Below are 16,721 nucleotides of genomic sequence, written 5' to 3' on the forward strand. Positions count from 1 at the left end.
ACTGGTGGTAGATGAATTTCTGTTTTAAATATGATGTAAAAGACATGATTTAGAACCGAGTTAAACCATGTGATGATGTATCATGCTAGGCAAATTGTTCCTTGCAGTTTATTTTTTGCCTCAGATGAGATTTTATAAGGACAAGCATGATTTGAACTGCTGTATGGCTAATGAGAGGCATTTGAAACAAAATGGAGCAATCCATTAAAACATGCATAATGTGTTGCACAACTGAAGAGAAGAGAAAACTTGTCCAAGTGCATCTGTATAGGCTATAATGGAAAGTGTCGCGTTATGGTTAAATCCACGCATGATAACTATGCTTGTAATTCTTCTTCAGATGTAAAATCAGAGTTAGTTTGACACCTCCAGAACAATTAAATGTATTAAGGAAAGACTGTAGTTGTGTTGGCCGCTGTTCTACCTACTTGTGTTTTGATTGAATGTTTGTTGTATGCTGTAAAATGAGTGTATGTGTGTGGGAGTTTCTGACAAACACATGTCTAATTTTGTTTATAGCAATAACAAAGACATTCCACGAAGAATGATCTCTATCCTGATGAATTATTATATAATGATACTTCCAGTCTTGTAGTAGAGCTGCTGTACTGTATCTTATAATAGGAGTTTTGGGTTGAAACAAGACGTAACAACAGTTTCTTTATAGGCATGCTACTGGATGGAATAAATGTTCAGTAAATTGGAGCAAATACTCTTTGCTTTAGCAGAAAACAGATTTAGTCAAAGCATCTATTCTAGCCTGATTTTCAATAGTCTCTTTTCCAACATACTGTAAGAGCAAATAACTGTTGTAGCTTAATTGCCTTTTTCTGACCTTTATTGCTAGCGTTCCTTACAACAATAATGTTCAAGAGCTGTGATGGACTGGGGTCTTTTGGTGTCTTTCTGCACAGAGGTGTGGTACAGAAGAGGGAAACTTACAATTTTAAGCAGGTTGTTTAATAAAACAATAATACCCCCCCCCCCCCAAATATCAGGTCTTGTTTATACTTTCGAGATAGTATATTTCAGAAAATAGACACCTTAGCTACGACTAACAAACTTTTGCTTGTTTTTCTTTGTACAGGAAATGATAGCAGAGTCCACTCCATTACGCTGCAGAAAGCTCAGCAATCCTGACATCTTTTCATCTGCTGGGAAAACCAAGCTCCATCGTCAGTTAAGTCAAGATGACTGCAAGCTACGGAGAGGCAGTTTGGCTGGCTCTCTGTCAGGTATGCCGTTTTGCAAAGCTGGTACAATAACTGAGTGCTATTAAAGACTTGGTATTACTTGTTGGCATAACAACTGTGATTAAATATACTGATACTTCTTTTATTTAAAACTAGAGCTGACCACTTATTGGGAAGACATACAAAATTTTATGTAAGAGAAAGATGTGAAAGGAGATATTAGTAGGAAACAGTGGAAAAAGACTGGATTTGGAATGAAATTCTATATATTGCCAAAAAAGGAGAAAACAGAAGCTCAGACTTGATGTGCAAAATCAAAAGAAGGTAGTGGCAGAACTTTAGGGATCAATGATATATTCTTACCTCTTTCACTTTTAAAGCAACCACTGAAAGTAAGCTTGCCTACTTTGTATATTCTGCCATATTGTTTCTTAGGGGGAAACTAACTTTTATATCATGTTCAAATTATTTTATTTCTCTTTGGCTTCAAAAGTACTGTCGCCATTTATGATTCAAAATAAAAATGCTGCATACTAACTAGATGTTTTTTCAATTTGTATAATTTTTTTTCTGTGAATGCTGTTTTCAGCTCTGTTGTCAGGGAATTTAGTGTACCTCTACTGTAGAATAGTCCAGTAGTTAGAGCATAGTCCAGTGGTTAGCCAAAAACTGGAGGACCAAGCTCAATAGCTTCCTTTTTCGAAGACTTTGTATGTGGGCTAGGGGATGGTTTCACAACTGTTTAAAACTTGCATCAAAGTTTATGATACTGGCATTAGAGCATACAGGGCTGCATGATCAGCCTGGAATCAAATAGCTGATCTGCCTGAATGCGGATCCTGTTCTGTAGAGTTAATTTTCAGCCTGTTTTCTTCCTGATTGGGCTGACTGGCTGTTTGCATGTTAGTGCAAGAATAAGGGTTTGCGAACTCTCAGTTGGGAGGGGAAGAGGAGGAGTGTTGAGCAAGCCACCCCTTTTGGCAGCACCTTGGATGGCTTGAGTAATTGTGAAACTACATCCATTGTCTGTCCCTCTGTCCTTTATCTGGAGAAGGATAAATATACTAATGTTTGAGGTACTAGGTATAATGGGACGTAATAAGCAGTAAAGTATGCACTTTTTTATTTTGGGTAGGCCCTGTCTTTAATGTTTTATTTCTAATAAGTGGGTTATTTTTGAGAAATGAGAACACATTTACAATGTTTTGTACTCAAGGTTGTTTTCTAAGTAGATCAATCACTTGAGAAGAGCAAAGCTTATTAACTACACAGCTGTTGACTGATTAGAATGGCCAAAGATAATACTATATATTTTTTTTCTTTAGTAGAAGTAAGCAATGTAAAATAAGTAGGAGGAAGCAGGAGCTAGAGAAGTTCCCTTCCTTTTTATAGATTTTCTAACTGATAGGATATAATATTCTTGTAAATTTTCTGTTCTGAATTGATAAGGTTCTCCATAGCTTATTGCTACATCTTAATGACTTTTCAATCTACTATAACCTGGTATATGAAGGGGGAAAAGATCCCCAACAAGATAAGTTTGACTCAATTGAATAAAAGAGATGTAGATGTTCAGATATATATTTTAAATGCAAGTGTTAGGAACATATGTAAGATTTGAGGCGTGGTAGGGAAAGGCTTCCACTTTTGTGGAACTAAAAGGAGATACTCATAATTGTAGATTATGGAAAATTAAACAATATTATTCTTGCTCTCTTAAGCACTGGCATTTTGAATGGTTTAATAATTATATGCTTTGAATTGGTATTATATGGCAACTTTGTTAGTGCTTTACTGAGATAAATACAGCAATATACGTTCTGTAGTTTTAGATCTCTGCAGACAAGAGGAATCATTATATTTGCAAATAACCTTGATAACGAGCAAACCATAAAAATTATGTCCACAGCTGTAAGCAGCTTGAGTGGGACTGAGGAAAAGGTACTAATATGCTGTGTCTGTTTACTAGCCAAAGTTGAGCCTTTTAGTCTCTCATACACTTTGACTTACTACATTAATGTATATTTGATACATTGCTCATAACTTTCACAGAGAATTAACATAAACATTAAAAAAAAATCCATGGAATCATGGCTAATGGTGTTGTGTGACAGTCCTCCAAATATTGTAGCTGCTTTTACGTGCTGAATGTTTGTAATATTTCTCATGTAATTCTAAGGTCAAATTGAAGAATTTGCAGAAGAATAGGTTTCTGCCTCTGAGAAAAAAGTATTTCCTGCAGTATATGTGATTAAAGATGTAGAGTTCTTCCTGCTACTCATTGTAATAAATGTCTTGCTCTCTTCTGTATCTGAGTGTATAATTTTTTGAAGGCAACTATCTTCACCGTGCTTGGAAGGGGGGTACTGTTACAGAATTGTATTACCTAATCCTTCCTTTTCCCATCTATAAATAAGTGCCTTCCACTATGTCTCGCACTATTTCACTGTGGAGATGAGGCCTGTCCTACGCTAGTGCCCCAATAGCAGGCCCACATTTCATTTTTGTGTCTTGCAAACAGAAATTTATTTAGTCTGACAGGCCTGATTTTAAGGAAAAGAGGTATTATTCACTCCCATGTAACAGATGGTGAAACTGAAGTACAGGGTTGACTGACCAGCGTTAGAGGAAGTCATTTGGAATCTAATAATGGAACCCAGATTTACAGACAGTCTCACTCATGTGTTTTAGCCACAAGACTATCTTTCTTCTCTTTTTTTGTGAATGACATAATTGTACATAAACGGACACTGCCAAGCTTGATGAAGTCGAAATATGACCTACTTTAACTTTGGTTCTTTCTCTTTGTGAAAATTCACTGCTTGACATTTTTCAAAAGAGTGTTATATTGCCTAGAAAAGAATGTATTGAGCAGATCCTTTTAAATGATTACTGTACTTCCTGCAGTCAGGTACAGTGGTGTGAACTGGTTGAGATAGGAACCACTCTTCACACTGTGTAGTTCCACTTTCTTCTTAGAACTTGATGATAATAACTTGATCACATGGGAGATTAGCATCTACACTAATTAATCAAATACGAAGGAGACTTAGGAAAACAAAATTACAGAAATGTTTTGCTTTTAGGATAATATGATGTTGCTGAATAGTGAATTTTGTTTTAGAACAGATCTATCCATAGTTCAAAGCAAAGTAATGTTTAAACATACATTATATGCTGATCACAGTTGCAGGAAATCTACTGCTGAAGGTTGCTGTGGTAGGGGAAAATGGGGATATCTAGATGGATAAGTTGTTTAGAAGAGGTAATATTTTAAAATTATGAATGTATTTTCATGAAAACCTTAATTATACTTCAGAGATTTCACAACATGAACATTACTTTTCCATAGTGTAATAAATTGTTTAATTAGCAGCAAATGTATCATTTTTAAGTTGCATGAAATATAGAAAGGTGTGAAGTGATAGAAATCTGCTTCTACAGCTTTCTGGTTTTACCCATCACCTCATAATGAAAATAAACTAGATTCTTTGAAATATCTAATTATCAAACTAAATGACTTCCACAGGTGGTGTGCTTTTACAAGTTCTAACCTGCCAGAACTTTTAAATTGCTTTTTATTAACCATGGTTTCTCCATATGCAATATTTGTTTTCAGAATTATATTTTGAACTTGTAAACTTGTTAAACAAGTTGATAGTATTTTGGTTTTGTTTTTAAAGGAAAGCAACTACTCCCATTATCAAATAGCGTCCACAGTGGAGTGGGACAAACAATATGGCAGCCACCTGGAGATACCTCAAACCTGGTCCGCATGAGAAATCAATCCCTGGGACAGTCTGCACCTTCCCTTACTGCTGGTTTGGTGAGTGAGTCTGGGAATGAGTCTGGGAATACTCTTGGTGCTTTTGTGCTGTAAATAAAAAGTGGTGTGATCCTGTGTTTTAGTTTTTTTACCTTGCTTTCCCCTGTTCCTGCTCAGTGAATTCAGCATTTTGTTCCTGTGGGCCCTTTTTTTGGTAGAGGGTGAATTAGGATGAGAGTATACCCATCCTGATATTTGACAAAAAAGCTGAAAAGGAAAATGTTTGTGTGAAGAATAATCCCTTTTGGGGGAAGCTCCCTCTCAATGCTACTTACACTGCCCGATTTCTGAAAGAAAAAAAAATCACTGGAAATCTAAGGAGATGTGAGCATGAGAGCTTTATGGTTTAAAACAAGTTTAATTGGGAGACAGCTTTGAGTAGCTACCTTCACCTGTTTCCCCAGAGAACAGGTAGCTGAAAGGTATAACTGTCCAAGGAATTGAAGAGCTGGAGCTGATGTCTGCTGTTCTGCATGGTTTCTGTCAAAAAGTTTTGGTAAAATGAATGTATTTTTGAAGAATGTTGAGTCTGTTAAATCAGCATCTTCTTGGAGGAGAGTATTCTGTATGGGAAGGAAACTCAGCTGGCTATAATGAAGCCAGCTGATTGCAAACCAAAAGGATCATACCTTTTATTTATAGTTGTTTCTTATTCCCTCTAAATATTTAAAATTGTTAAAGGCAGCTATTCAGTCACATATGCAACATAAATATTGATGAATGGAAGACTAAAAGCAAAGCCTGAAAGCTTTTTTGCCAAATTCCATAGAGTTTGCCTGAATTACCAAGTTTTGCTCATATGAGGTAATTTTGGTGTGTCAGTTGCATTAGGGTATATGGCTGTAAGAAACTGCGTAAATGTATCTTATATTGTAAGACTGTTTAGAAACAATGACCGCTTAAGTAAAATGGTGCCCCTTCTATATAGTTTAGGTTGGCAGCCCTTACAATTTTCTTTTGGAAAGCTTAGATGGTTTGGTACCACCAGGGAGCTTGAAATGAAACTTAAATCTTTAAAGCTGAAAAAAGCTGTGCATTTGTATTACCAGTAATTTTGATTTTACAACGAAGTATTTACGATCTTAGCAATTTTAGATATGCTGGTCACATCAGGATATTGAAATGCTTCTGATTTGATTTAATTTTATTGTGTCTTAGTTTGGTGCCTGTAGATAAATACAGTTCTATTAGTGATATCTATTCTTAGTGACACTTGTAATTTGGCAGTATCAACACAAAGAGAGAATTCTCACATGAACTTGGCATCTAAGTATTTATCTGATGGAGATTTAAAAAAAAGTGATATGTTAACGTACAGGCTTATTCTCTAGAGATAGGCAAATGCCTTAAAGCTTTATAGCTTAATTTAATGAAAATAGCTGCACTTTAAAACAAAGCGTTAGTTTTCAGGCATTTAATTTGGACTATTACTTTGCTTAACCCTTTTGTACTATTCAGTGGGCTGCAGATGTGTTTGTGTGTAAGACTTAATGCTGCATATTGATATGATGCGTTTCCAGTTTTTAAGGGCACTGTGTTGTCAATCAAATGCTCTCATATGAAATGGGAATACCAATAACTTATTTTAAAATAATTGTTTCTAATTAAAGCTGAGAAATTCAGCTGTAAATCCAGTATTAGCCCCTTTTTGTTGCAGTTGTTAAATACTGAAATACATGGCTGTTTTCCTGCCTCTGTATAGTTTATGGTGGGCTGTATGTTAATTATAGTGCTGTTAATTAAGGCTAGAAATTAAGAATTTTTATATGAAGTGGTGTACTGAAGCAATGACTAGAGAGGTTGTCACAAGATGAACACCTAATTAAATGCAATGAATCCTGGGATCTTAGAAGTAGTTACATGTTTGCAGCTGTTTTAATATGCTTGTGGTATTGAAAATTTCACAAATTGCAACAGCAAAAAGCTTCTTGCAGTATAATTAATCTCCTTTGAAGAACAGTTCTGTTAAGAGATGAGTAGGTTCAGTAATAGTGTCATTTTAATATGCCTGTCTTGATTATTAGTGTTTAGTTTTTTTTATTATTTGTTACTAATACAACAAATACACAGCAAGAGAGAAATGGGAGTGTGGTACCAAAAAGACTGACCATTCAAAGCTACACGTATCATTTCTGCTCCTTCTTTATGGCACTGTAATTATCAGTGGATTTTCCTTTGCTAAATTGCTTTGCTGGCATTCAATACCGTGTTTTTTACTTTCTAATCACTAGTAATCCTACAGATTGTTTGCTGTGCTCAAATTACATTCTTTTGAACTTTGAAAATATTTGCAAAGCAAAATGATAAATTAAGAATAACAAATCTATAGAAATTACTTTGCAGCTTTTGAAACAAGACTGATTGCTAGGCTACTTATCAGCAACAACTCAAGAACTAGAAATATATCAAATTCTCACATGCTGAACTGCATAAGCACAATTCATTGTTCAACAACATCCTTCAGCTCTTACATGGGCAATAGTCTGGATTAATGTGTCTGCATGGCAGTTGTCACTAGATCCTTGACTTGAGAAAGAAGCCAGCACAGACTGAATACCGAGTGCTGTCTCGGTGAAGTGATCGATGTTGATCAGATCTGTGTGCTTTCTAAAATACACATGGGGATTTCAGAGGGTGACCTTCAGTTCATCTGCTATATTCTACTTGTCTGCTGCAAGATAGATGGCTTTGATCCTAGTGGGTTGACTTCTGGTGGGGAGCGTCCTATGACTTCGTTTAGTATTTAAGGCAGGTAAATCCCTAATATAGCCTAGGAAGTAAATTGGGGGGGGGGGTGAGACATAGGCATTGCTGTGGGTATCTCAGGGATATTTTTCACTCTCAAAACCCGAAGTAGTAAAAACTTCAAAACAAAACAAAAAAAAACCCAAAAAACCCAACACTGTCCTAAACCTTAAAAAAGGGGGTGGGGGAGGTGGCGTGCGTGTGTACGGAACAGAAGGATAATACGGTGGAAGATGCCTTCTTACTTAGTTTGGATTTTTCCTCATCTGAAGTCTTGGTCTGCGAACACCCTGTCCTAGAAAGAGTTAGAACTTGGACAGTGTTTTGAAGAAAGCTGATGAGAATGATCAAGAATATAGATGTATTCTCTTCTGAACAAAGACATGAAGAGCATGAAGGCTTCTTAACTTTAGAAAGGACAAGGAAGTTGGGAAGAGAACATTGTGATTGTTTTGGAGAAGGTAGATTGGGAGTGTCTTTCTTGCAAATCTTTATTTTGACAAAACTCAGTGGGTGAAATAAATTGCCAAGAGGTATTTATCTCGATACCAATCGCAATGCCATAACATGTTAACATGCCAGGACTGGAGCTTGTGTGGAAAACGGATGGTTTTCCCCTGCTGTTAGCTATTGTTAAGGACAGGTTGCTCAACTGGATTACCACAAGAATGACAAAGGCATATTTACATTTGTTTAGATCTACTTCTTTCCATCTCGTAGAGAACATCTCGAGCACTCCAGCTTTTTGTGAAGGAAACATCTGGCAGTGTGGTGTCCATTAATTAGGACTACATTTTAAATGCTCTGCTTGCTATCTAATGCCCAGAGAAGTTATAGAGGTGTTCTAAGAGTAAGAAACCACACATGTTCCCATCATTATGGCTGGCAAAAAGAAAACACTTGGAGGAATTGATTTGAAAGAGCTTATCAGTGGAAAATCTGATTTTTATACTTTTGCAAAAGAAATTTTGAACTTTTTTTTCCTTAAAAGCTTCAGTTTTCTAAACTGTACCCTGTACCTGTCCAAAAGTAGCTGTAGAACTGAAAAATTCAGCATTTTAAAAGCAAGGTTGAGGATTCCAGCTGTGTGGTGGTAGCTCTCTCTGGCCTGAACAGTCTTTCTTACCCCCTGTACCACGCTGTACGTGCTTTGAGCCTTTTCTTCATCTTCACAGATAAAGACTGGTGACTAAGCAGTTGGTGCTCAGTAAATTCTCCAGTGCCACATGTAAGGCTTCCTTTTAGGGCCAGTCTCCACTTCAGAGAACAATTTCAAATGACTTGCAGTTTTGCATTCACTTGGAAGGGTTATGATTAAGACAAAATGAGTCAACTGAGTGTTTCACAGTTGTGGAGAGTGCCAGTTCACCTTTCACTGGTCTCCTTCCACGGGAAGTGGTAAACGAAGCCTCTCAGCTTTTGAATAGTGATCTGCAGGCTGCAGAGGCTCGGGTGCGAGGGTCTGGCATCGCTGACAGGCTGAAGGACTTCCCATGCTGGATAAGACTGGACCAGTGACGTTCCCCAGTCAGCCTGATTTATTCTCAGTGTTCAGTTTCACAAAGATGTGTGGATTAGCTAATACTGAGCGGAAGGAGGAAAACGGCTGTCTTTGGGATAGTGGGTCCTTTGGGCTATGAGGAAGCGTGTACGGGCAGGCTGGTAACTGAGACCGACTTCATACTGCGGCGTGTTACCTTGGATGTCCAAGTCGGGGTGTGCTTTTTAGACATGTGAGAGAACATTTACTCTTGTTGTTTTAAGTTTTTACCCTTTTGCTTTTTGATTTAGTTTTACATGTGTTAGGAATAGAATTAATTTGTTCTGATATAGTCATGTATTTCCAGTGCACAGTTTGTCCTTTCTGCGCTAACAGCAGAACCCTTTATTACAAAAGGATCTACTATACTTTTGTCAAAACACTCTCATTCGTGGCTCCTAGGAGCGGATGGTGGGCTGCCGGTTTGGGGTTTGAGGTGCGCCAGCCTCAGGAATCGTGTTTCACGTTCAATTGCCCATGTCTGTCCAGCCGGCTAGGGAATTTGTGGTGCTCTTCTGCCATCTGCTGGTGGGCAAGTGGATCTTGCCAGGAATAACCTCACTCCCAGGGCTGGTGAATTGCTGGGAAAAGTTTTCAGAGGTCCTGGGAAACGTTAGCGATTTCATAATACAAGGCTGTTATTTCTGGGCTTGTGTCCCGCAGTAACCACTTGTTAATAACCTGGCCCGTTTTAGCTGGAGTGTAAATCAGCTTCATATTTTAATGCTGCACCCTGGCAAGCCATGTGTTTCATGGCAAACAACAATCTTGTTCTGGTAGCAGAAAGATGATTGTTGGGATAGCTAAGGAAAAGAAAAAAGTTTTTTTTTTCCTAATTATATAAATGATTATTTTTACCATTTTGGATCAAAAGCTCTGTTGCCTGTGTTTTGCTCTCTGACCGGCTAGGTGGTGCTGGAACACCAGCGGCCCGTTATTTCAGTGTAGCGAATTACTTTTTCAATGCAAAATGACACCGTTGCTTCAGGGCCAACCTGAAGAAGAGCTAGAGGTGTTTTCCTGTAGACTGCAGCTAAAGGAGAACTTAGTTCTGTGTTGATTGTCAATTCTGTGCAAAAATTAATAATTGAAAAGGCGAGAAGTGCAGCATAACTAACAGAAGTTCAGGCTTCTTTATATTCACTCTGTGTTTCCAAAACCCTTTTAGTTATAGAAGAAAATTCAATCTCTAGGTCTCCTATTTATTCTATAGTGCTTTTAATGGACTTAGTATTAATTCTTGAGGATCTCTGCTTAACGTGGGCGTCTGGGTAATGGTTGTGAATTTCCGTGCCGGAGGTTTGGAAGGAAGAGCGCTTGTGGGGCGTGGGGACTAGCAGATCTCCGACTAGCAATGATATGTTAGTTTGCAAAGCACAATAGCTGCTCTTCCACTGTGCTCTCCACCTTCCTGCTGGATATGTATGCTGAAAACGAGGTGAGTGTATAGAGCCCAGCCTTCTACCTCCTCACAAAAGAATGAGATGTAATCTCTCTCTTTTTATTGAAAAATGCAACAGTAGTTGGGGGACAAATTGATAATGCCAGCAGTGCTTAGAGCTACCTCCTGCTGACTGACTGGTATTTACTACAGAAGCAGACATTTGAATCTGATGAGAAAACTTCATTTACGTTTGTGTGTTTTGAAAGAAACAACTGCTCTTTTCCCAAAAAGTTTTGTTATAGGGAACCCTAATTTTAGTTCATGCTTTAGGTGGTAACATGTTGATTTTTTTTCAAATATTGCTGAAGACATTTGAAAATATTTTTGACTAAAAATTAATCATTCAAATTATAGCTGATGAAGACCATATATGTGTTTCAGGGAGTAGGAAGCTTTGAATATTTGACGTATAAGTAGAATTTCATGGTTTCATATTGTTGGAAAGACCAAAAAAAGCTATGGCTGTATGAATGAATGGAATTTATTACTGTATGGAGTCATGGAAGCTGTGTTTTAAAATAGCAGATGAGGAAAAACATGTAATAATCTGAGAGGGGAAGTAAGTGGATTTCCATAATTAAGATTGTGTGGAGTCTAAATTTATGCATACTAATTAAAATTTGCATGTGCTTATGCTGTCAAGTCTGTGAGTGAATCTTTGAGAGTTTGGAGAAGTTATGAATTTTGGAAGATGTAAGGAGAAAGGAAGATAGAAGGTAGTGTCGCTTGAGGAACTAAAGCAATGCTCAGGCTTGCAGGGACTGGGGTTGGGAGAGAGGTGGGGAGCAAGATCTAGACAGAGGGTTGAAAGTATTGGCATGAGCTGAATGATAAGACCTGAAAGTAAGGACAAAGAACTTAGATCTGATAATGTAGAACAGTGGAGGATCAGGCCTTTGCAGAGAAGTAAATGATATTATGAGCAAACCGCAGAAAAGTTGTGTCTCTGGTAGGAATACTAAAATGCATATGCTATAATTCTGCGTGTTTTCTTGATAAGTTAAGGAACGTACACTTCACAGTGGTATTCAAAATTGGCAGTCTTGGTAGGTTTTTAACTAGAAAATTTCATTCTAAATAATAAATGTGTCTATGAGTAAAGAACAGTAAATATTTGTGATAATTTGTGTACTGAAGGTATATTCAATATATAGTGCGTGTTATTTAAACACAGGAAGCACTGAGGAAATCTCAATCTTTTCAGGTCAGCATCTTTTTATTCCCTTCAGTTAAGTGAATTCCGTTTTGGAGTGAACTCATTGGCTCAGAGGAGATTTTCATACTCAAAAGAAAATTTGAATACCCTTCTGTGTAACCTGGTGCTTGTCATCACAGGAAATATGAATTCATAAAATTTGCCTTGTGATAATTGTCAGGCAGTAGACTGTCAGTTTGAATGATTGCAGTTCTCATTATCTTCAGATGCTGCATGTTACTTTTTGTCTAAGAATATGTTGAATTGATTTTTGGCACTTGCAGTGGGTTCTCTTCCTGACAGCAGCACTATTGTAGGTGTAAAGTGAGAAACTGCTGTAGTGTGCATGGGAAATTAGCTTTTTTGCTTGGGGAGCTGTGGGGAACTTAAGGTAGGAAATAAAGATTTATTCAGACAGTCTTGAATGCGAGTTGTCACTGGAACGATGCTTCATTCCATGAAGGTGTCTTGTGGTTCTTTTTGACCTTCATGTAAAAATGTACCAGTGTAGACAATAAAAAGTTCTTCTTTGATTTTAAAATATTCAAAACCTGGCACTCATATTTCAGTGATTTCTGCAAGTATTTCCACAGAAAGACAGGCAGTGTGAGATGTCTGCATTTAGTATCTTAATATGGCTGCCTTCTCTGTCTGGTCATGTTTCTGGTTACTGTTTCCTGGGATGTGGTAATAGGAGGGTCAGTCTTTAAGCGTGAAATAATTTGGTTGCCTAAGTTTCAGACTATTCTGTTTCACTGTTTTGAGCTTTGACATCTATAAAAATTCCCTTCCCCCCTCCCCCCTTTGACTAAGCAAGAGCCTTGGAGATGCTCTAGAGATTGTAGCGTGATCCTGCATGTTTGGCTGCCTACCATCTGGTTTGGTGTGCTATACTGTATCATTTTGGCTTAGCCAAGCTATGTCATGTATCTTTGCAGCTATCCAAATGGATCCAGCTCAGGAGGCTCAGCAACTGTTTATTTTACTACTTGGAGGAAAATGGGAATATGGTGGTTTCCATGTTCCACCTCTGAGCAGCTGCAGCTCAGAATCTTGCCTAACAGTTAATCTATGTAACTCGTTATTGCTTTGAGATTACTTGAGGCGGAGAACTGAATTTTCTGAAATCTCTTGGCAGAGCTATGTGTAGCCTTGTAATTGAAATACAGTACTAAAGCATGAGACTTATGCAACAAACCTGATCGGAGAGGTTAAATCACTTGGTCATCAGTAAAACTGGGAGTAGCACATACCTCACAGGCTTTCTGTAAAGCTCAGATGTACCAGCGGGCTTGATTTAGAGCCTGTATCTGTAGGTCTTTCCTTTGTGGACTGTGACTAGGATAAATAAAGAATGACCATGCTGGTTTTTCAATGCTTTGCTTATAGGACTAGAGGGGAAGAGAGATTCCTGTGTGCTGAAAACCAGTCGTGGCCAGGTAAATGAAGAGCAAAATTTCCTGAGTGGGTGCCTTAAGTGCTTGAAATCAACTGGCTTACCTAAGTTGTCTTATGAGTAAATAGCGTGGAATAACTGACTTAGGTGCCCCTTGTTTTTTGTTATTTATTACAATGGCCAAGTTTCCAAAAAATAAATGGGATTCTGTGTACATCATGAATGTAAAATGCTGTCATATGGAAGCTGTAGTGCGAGTATACAAAAATGTGTGTCAATGTGAACTTAGTTATTGGCAAGGGGTAAATGTTTATAATTGAGGATAGAGAGAAGTGTGGGGTCATAAAAGAATGTGAAATGTAATTAACCTAAAATAACCTTTAAAATATTTTCTGAGGCTGATAAATCAAATGAGCTGTCAAGATAACTTGATGAGAGATTTTAATTTTGTACCTTAAATAATATCCAATTAAAATTCTCAAGATTTCGCTTTGTGGTGGAATCCACTGAGACTTATATTTTCACAGTGACCCTGTGATTTGATAACATTGTTAATGTATTTGGTGCATATTTGAGGGGTAAGGTCTAGGTTAATGGCAGCCTTTGTTCTTTAAGTGCTTGAAGCTACAAAGCTTTAATTGAAGGTATAAATGTTCAAACTTCATTATTTTTATGTGGTCATATGGTATAGTGACAGTAAAAGTAGTTACAAGATAAACTCCTATTGCAGAGTTGATAATCTGCCCATAAAAACAAATTATTGTTTGAAACTTGGAATTAAAATTTGCTGCTTTGGAGTTTAGATAAAACATTCAACCCTAACGTAATTTCTGTATTTGTCATGCAAATTCAAAATTAGCAAAAAGCATCTACATAACTTTAATATAGAGAATACTGCTATGTGACTTTGTTTACACAAATATGGTTACTGTGCACGCACTAATTTTTTCACATGAAGCCTTCTAGTAGATACTTGCTTACATATTTGTATTTCATACAGTTAACTCTGCAGAGATTTTTTGGACAATTGCATGTCAAATTTTCCAAACATCGATAGTTGAACTAATTTAATTGATGAGCTGTTACCAAAGAAAATACATACTGTATTTATCACTGTGTTGAACACAAATGCCAGAATGTTGGTTGTGCTATCGCAGTGCTGCTTCTGCTTTAATTTCATCCATGTTGCTAACCTTGGTTATCCGATTGCTGTTTGCAGCTTTGTATTCTGTGCTCTCTGATGTGAGCTAGATCCTTTTTAACATCTGTGCTGGTTCTGTTGTCCCTAAGCTCTCCTGTCCCTCCTACCTTCTTCCAGCAATGTTCATGTCTCTTCATGGCTTTCCCTTCCACCCCCCCCCCCCAAACAAGAAAAAAAGCCCCATAATAAAAATGAATTCTTATGATGTGTTGGTAGCTAGGAAAGTTGTGAATTCAGACTGCTTTGTGCACAAGTATACTTGTACTATGACCTCCTTAATTCCTCCCCTTATTTGTCTGGGACTAGACTGTAAACTCATTGAGCTGTGGACTACTGGTTTGGAAATCTTAGGGTGAAAGCTGTTGTGTTGTATCTTGTATTACAGTTTCAACATCACTTAAAATTTGCACTTAGCTTTCTTACCGTACAGTAACTAGTTCTGGTACAACCTTTGTACAACCTTTATTTTTGTAGTATCTCCTTGCTAAATGAATGGTATTCTGCAACTTGAGCTCTTGATCCACAAACCCTTTGAGTCTGTTCAAATGATGGTTTGCAATGTAAAATAACATTTGTGGGTATTATTCCAAAGTGTCTTGATAACTATTTGGTTGTTATGCTTTGGTTGTTATAGCTTTTGTCATCTTGCCTTAATTCACTCATCAAATAATTTAGCTTGCAGAATAAAGTGCAGGGTGTTATGAATTTAAGACATATTTAAGATTTCTTTTACAAGAAATGCAGGTATCTCAGAACAAAATAAGCTAGTGAAATAATCGGAGAATTTTGGCAAAATCAACTTATGAGCTTACAAAAGAAAGGAAAAACAATTAATAATATCACATACATGCAGAAAGAAACCTGAATTGAGAGGTAAGGCACCATCTTATCATTGTCAAATTATACTGATCGGGCATCAGTATCAATCCTAATTAAACAGGCAAATGGTGTATTTGGCTTTTTTTTTCTTTTTTTTTTTTAATAAAAAGTGCAGAAAACATGCCTTGTTGTATGCTGACATGTTTATTTTCTTGATGTAATTTACATACTGCATTTAAAATGTTGCTGACTGGGAACTAGTTGAATTATAACAGATACAGAGTAGAAAGAAATTCAGACCTTTTTATGGCTGACATCAGCATCAGTAAATGTCAGGTAATACCTACAAGCAAAACAGTTGATTTAAGTAACAACTTCATTTCAAGAGGGCACTAATAAATTGAGTGGGGTATTTCTCCCTTTTGTATGCTAAAGATTTTTAGGAAATCCGTTATATTGAGATTAGACTTAAAAAGAAAATGGCAGCAAAACTTGGTATAAATGAGATGTTTCAAACCTCCAGGGACCGTGTTCCCATTGGGGTGTTGCTGTCAGACAAATCTGTGGTATCAGCCTCCCTGGGGAAGTGTCAAGCATAGATTAAAACCCATTGAATTGGAGGGGTGTTTGGCAATTAAAATCAACTCTACAATAGTGTGATGGATTTCTTGTACTATTCTAATTGCAGAATTCACACGACTTTTTTCATAAACAGAAAGGTAAGCTGATGATGTTCCTGATTTAACATAAGTTGCAATCATTTCCAAAGAAAGGTATTGTGGTGTCTAACTTCTTCATTAAGTACATTAATGATGCATATCCTTCCATCTGCTCTCTGATTTCTATTTTTGTCCCACTATTAAGAAGATTTTATCATCAAGCTTTGCCTATATTGTTTGAAGTCTTCATCTGAGAATAGTCATGGACAACCTGAAGTAATAGTTTGCTGCAGTCTTCTTTGCACATCAAGAAATTCTCCAGTAGTCCAGTGGTTCAAAAAGAAGTAGGTATATTATTCAGCATGTTCTGGAGCAAGCAGTGAAAGGTGTCCATTTTGTGTTAACTAAAATGGAGAAACTTGATTTAACTGCATTTTCCCTATGATACAGAATTGAGCTCATCCTTTTTGTTAGAAGTTGCTGTTCTATGCTGAAACCATCAGTTCAGAGTAGTGGTGAGTGTATACTAATTTTCACTAGGCATAAGTATAATTATTATATTTTCTACTATATGTTTTACAGATAATTAATAACTTAAAATACTCAAATTCTGACATGGTTATATTAAGGACTAGCTATTGTGTCCTAAAAAAGAGCATATGGGAGAAAGTATTAAAAAAAGTATAAAAGAAAGTATATGGGA

At 37.0% G+C, this 16,721-nt stretch overlaps 1 protein-coding gene across 5 annotated transcripts in view; it reads left to right on the forward strand.

Moving 5' to 3' along the window:
• Positions 1–16,721, forward strand: part of MAST2 (microtubule associated serine/threonine kinase 2) — a 206,279-nt gene that overhangs the window by 18,473 nt on the left and 171,085 nt on the right. For all 5 annotated transcript variants that reach the window (XM_067301167.1, XM_067301168.1, XM_067301169.1 and 2 more), the window contains 2 exons: positions 1,088–1,235; positions 4,877–5,019. In XM_067301167.1, the coding sequence (XP_067157268.1) occupies positions 1,088–1,235; positions 4,877–5,019 (291 nt within the window). The remainder of the gene's footprint in view (positions 1–1,087; positions 1,236–4,876; positions 5,020–16,721) is intronic.

This window comes from Apteryx mantelli, chromosome 8 (genome assembly GCF_036417845.1).
Source record: "Apteryx mantelli isolate bAptMan1 chromosome 8, bAptMan1.hap1, whole genome shotgun sequence".
Taxonomy (NCBI): Eukaryota; Metazoa; Chordata; class Aves; order Apterygiformes; family Apterygidae; genus Apteryx; species Apteryx mantelli.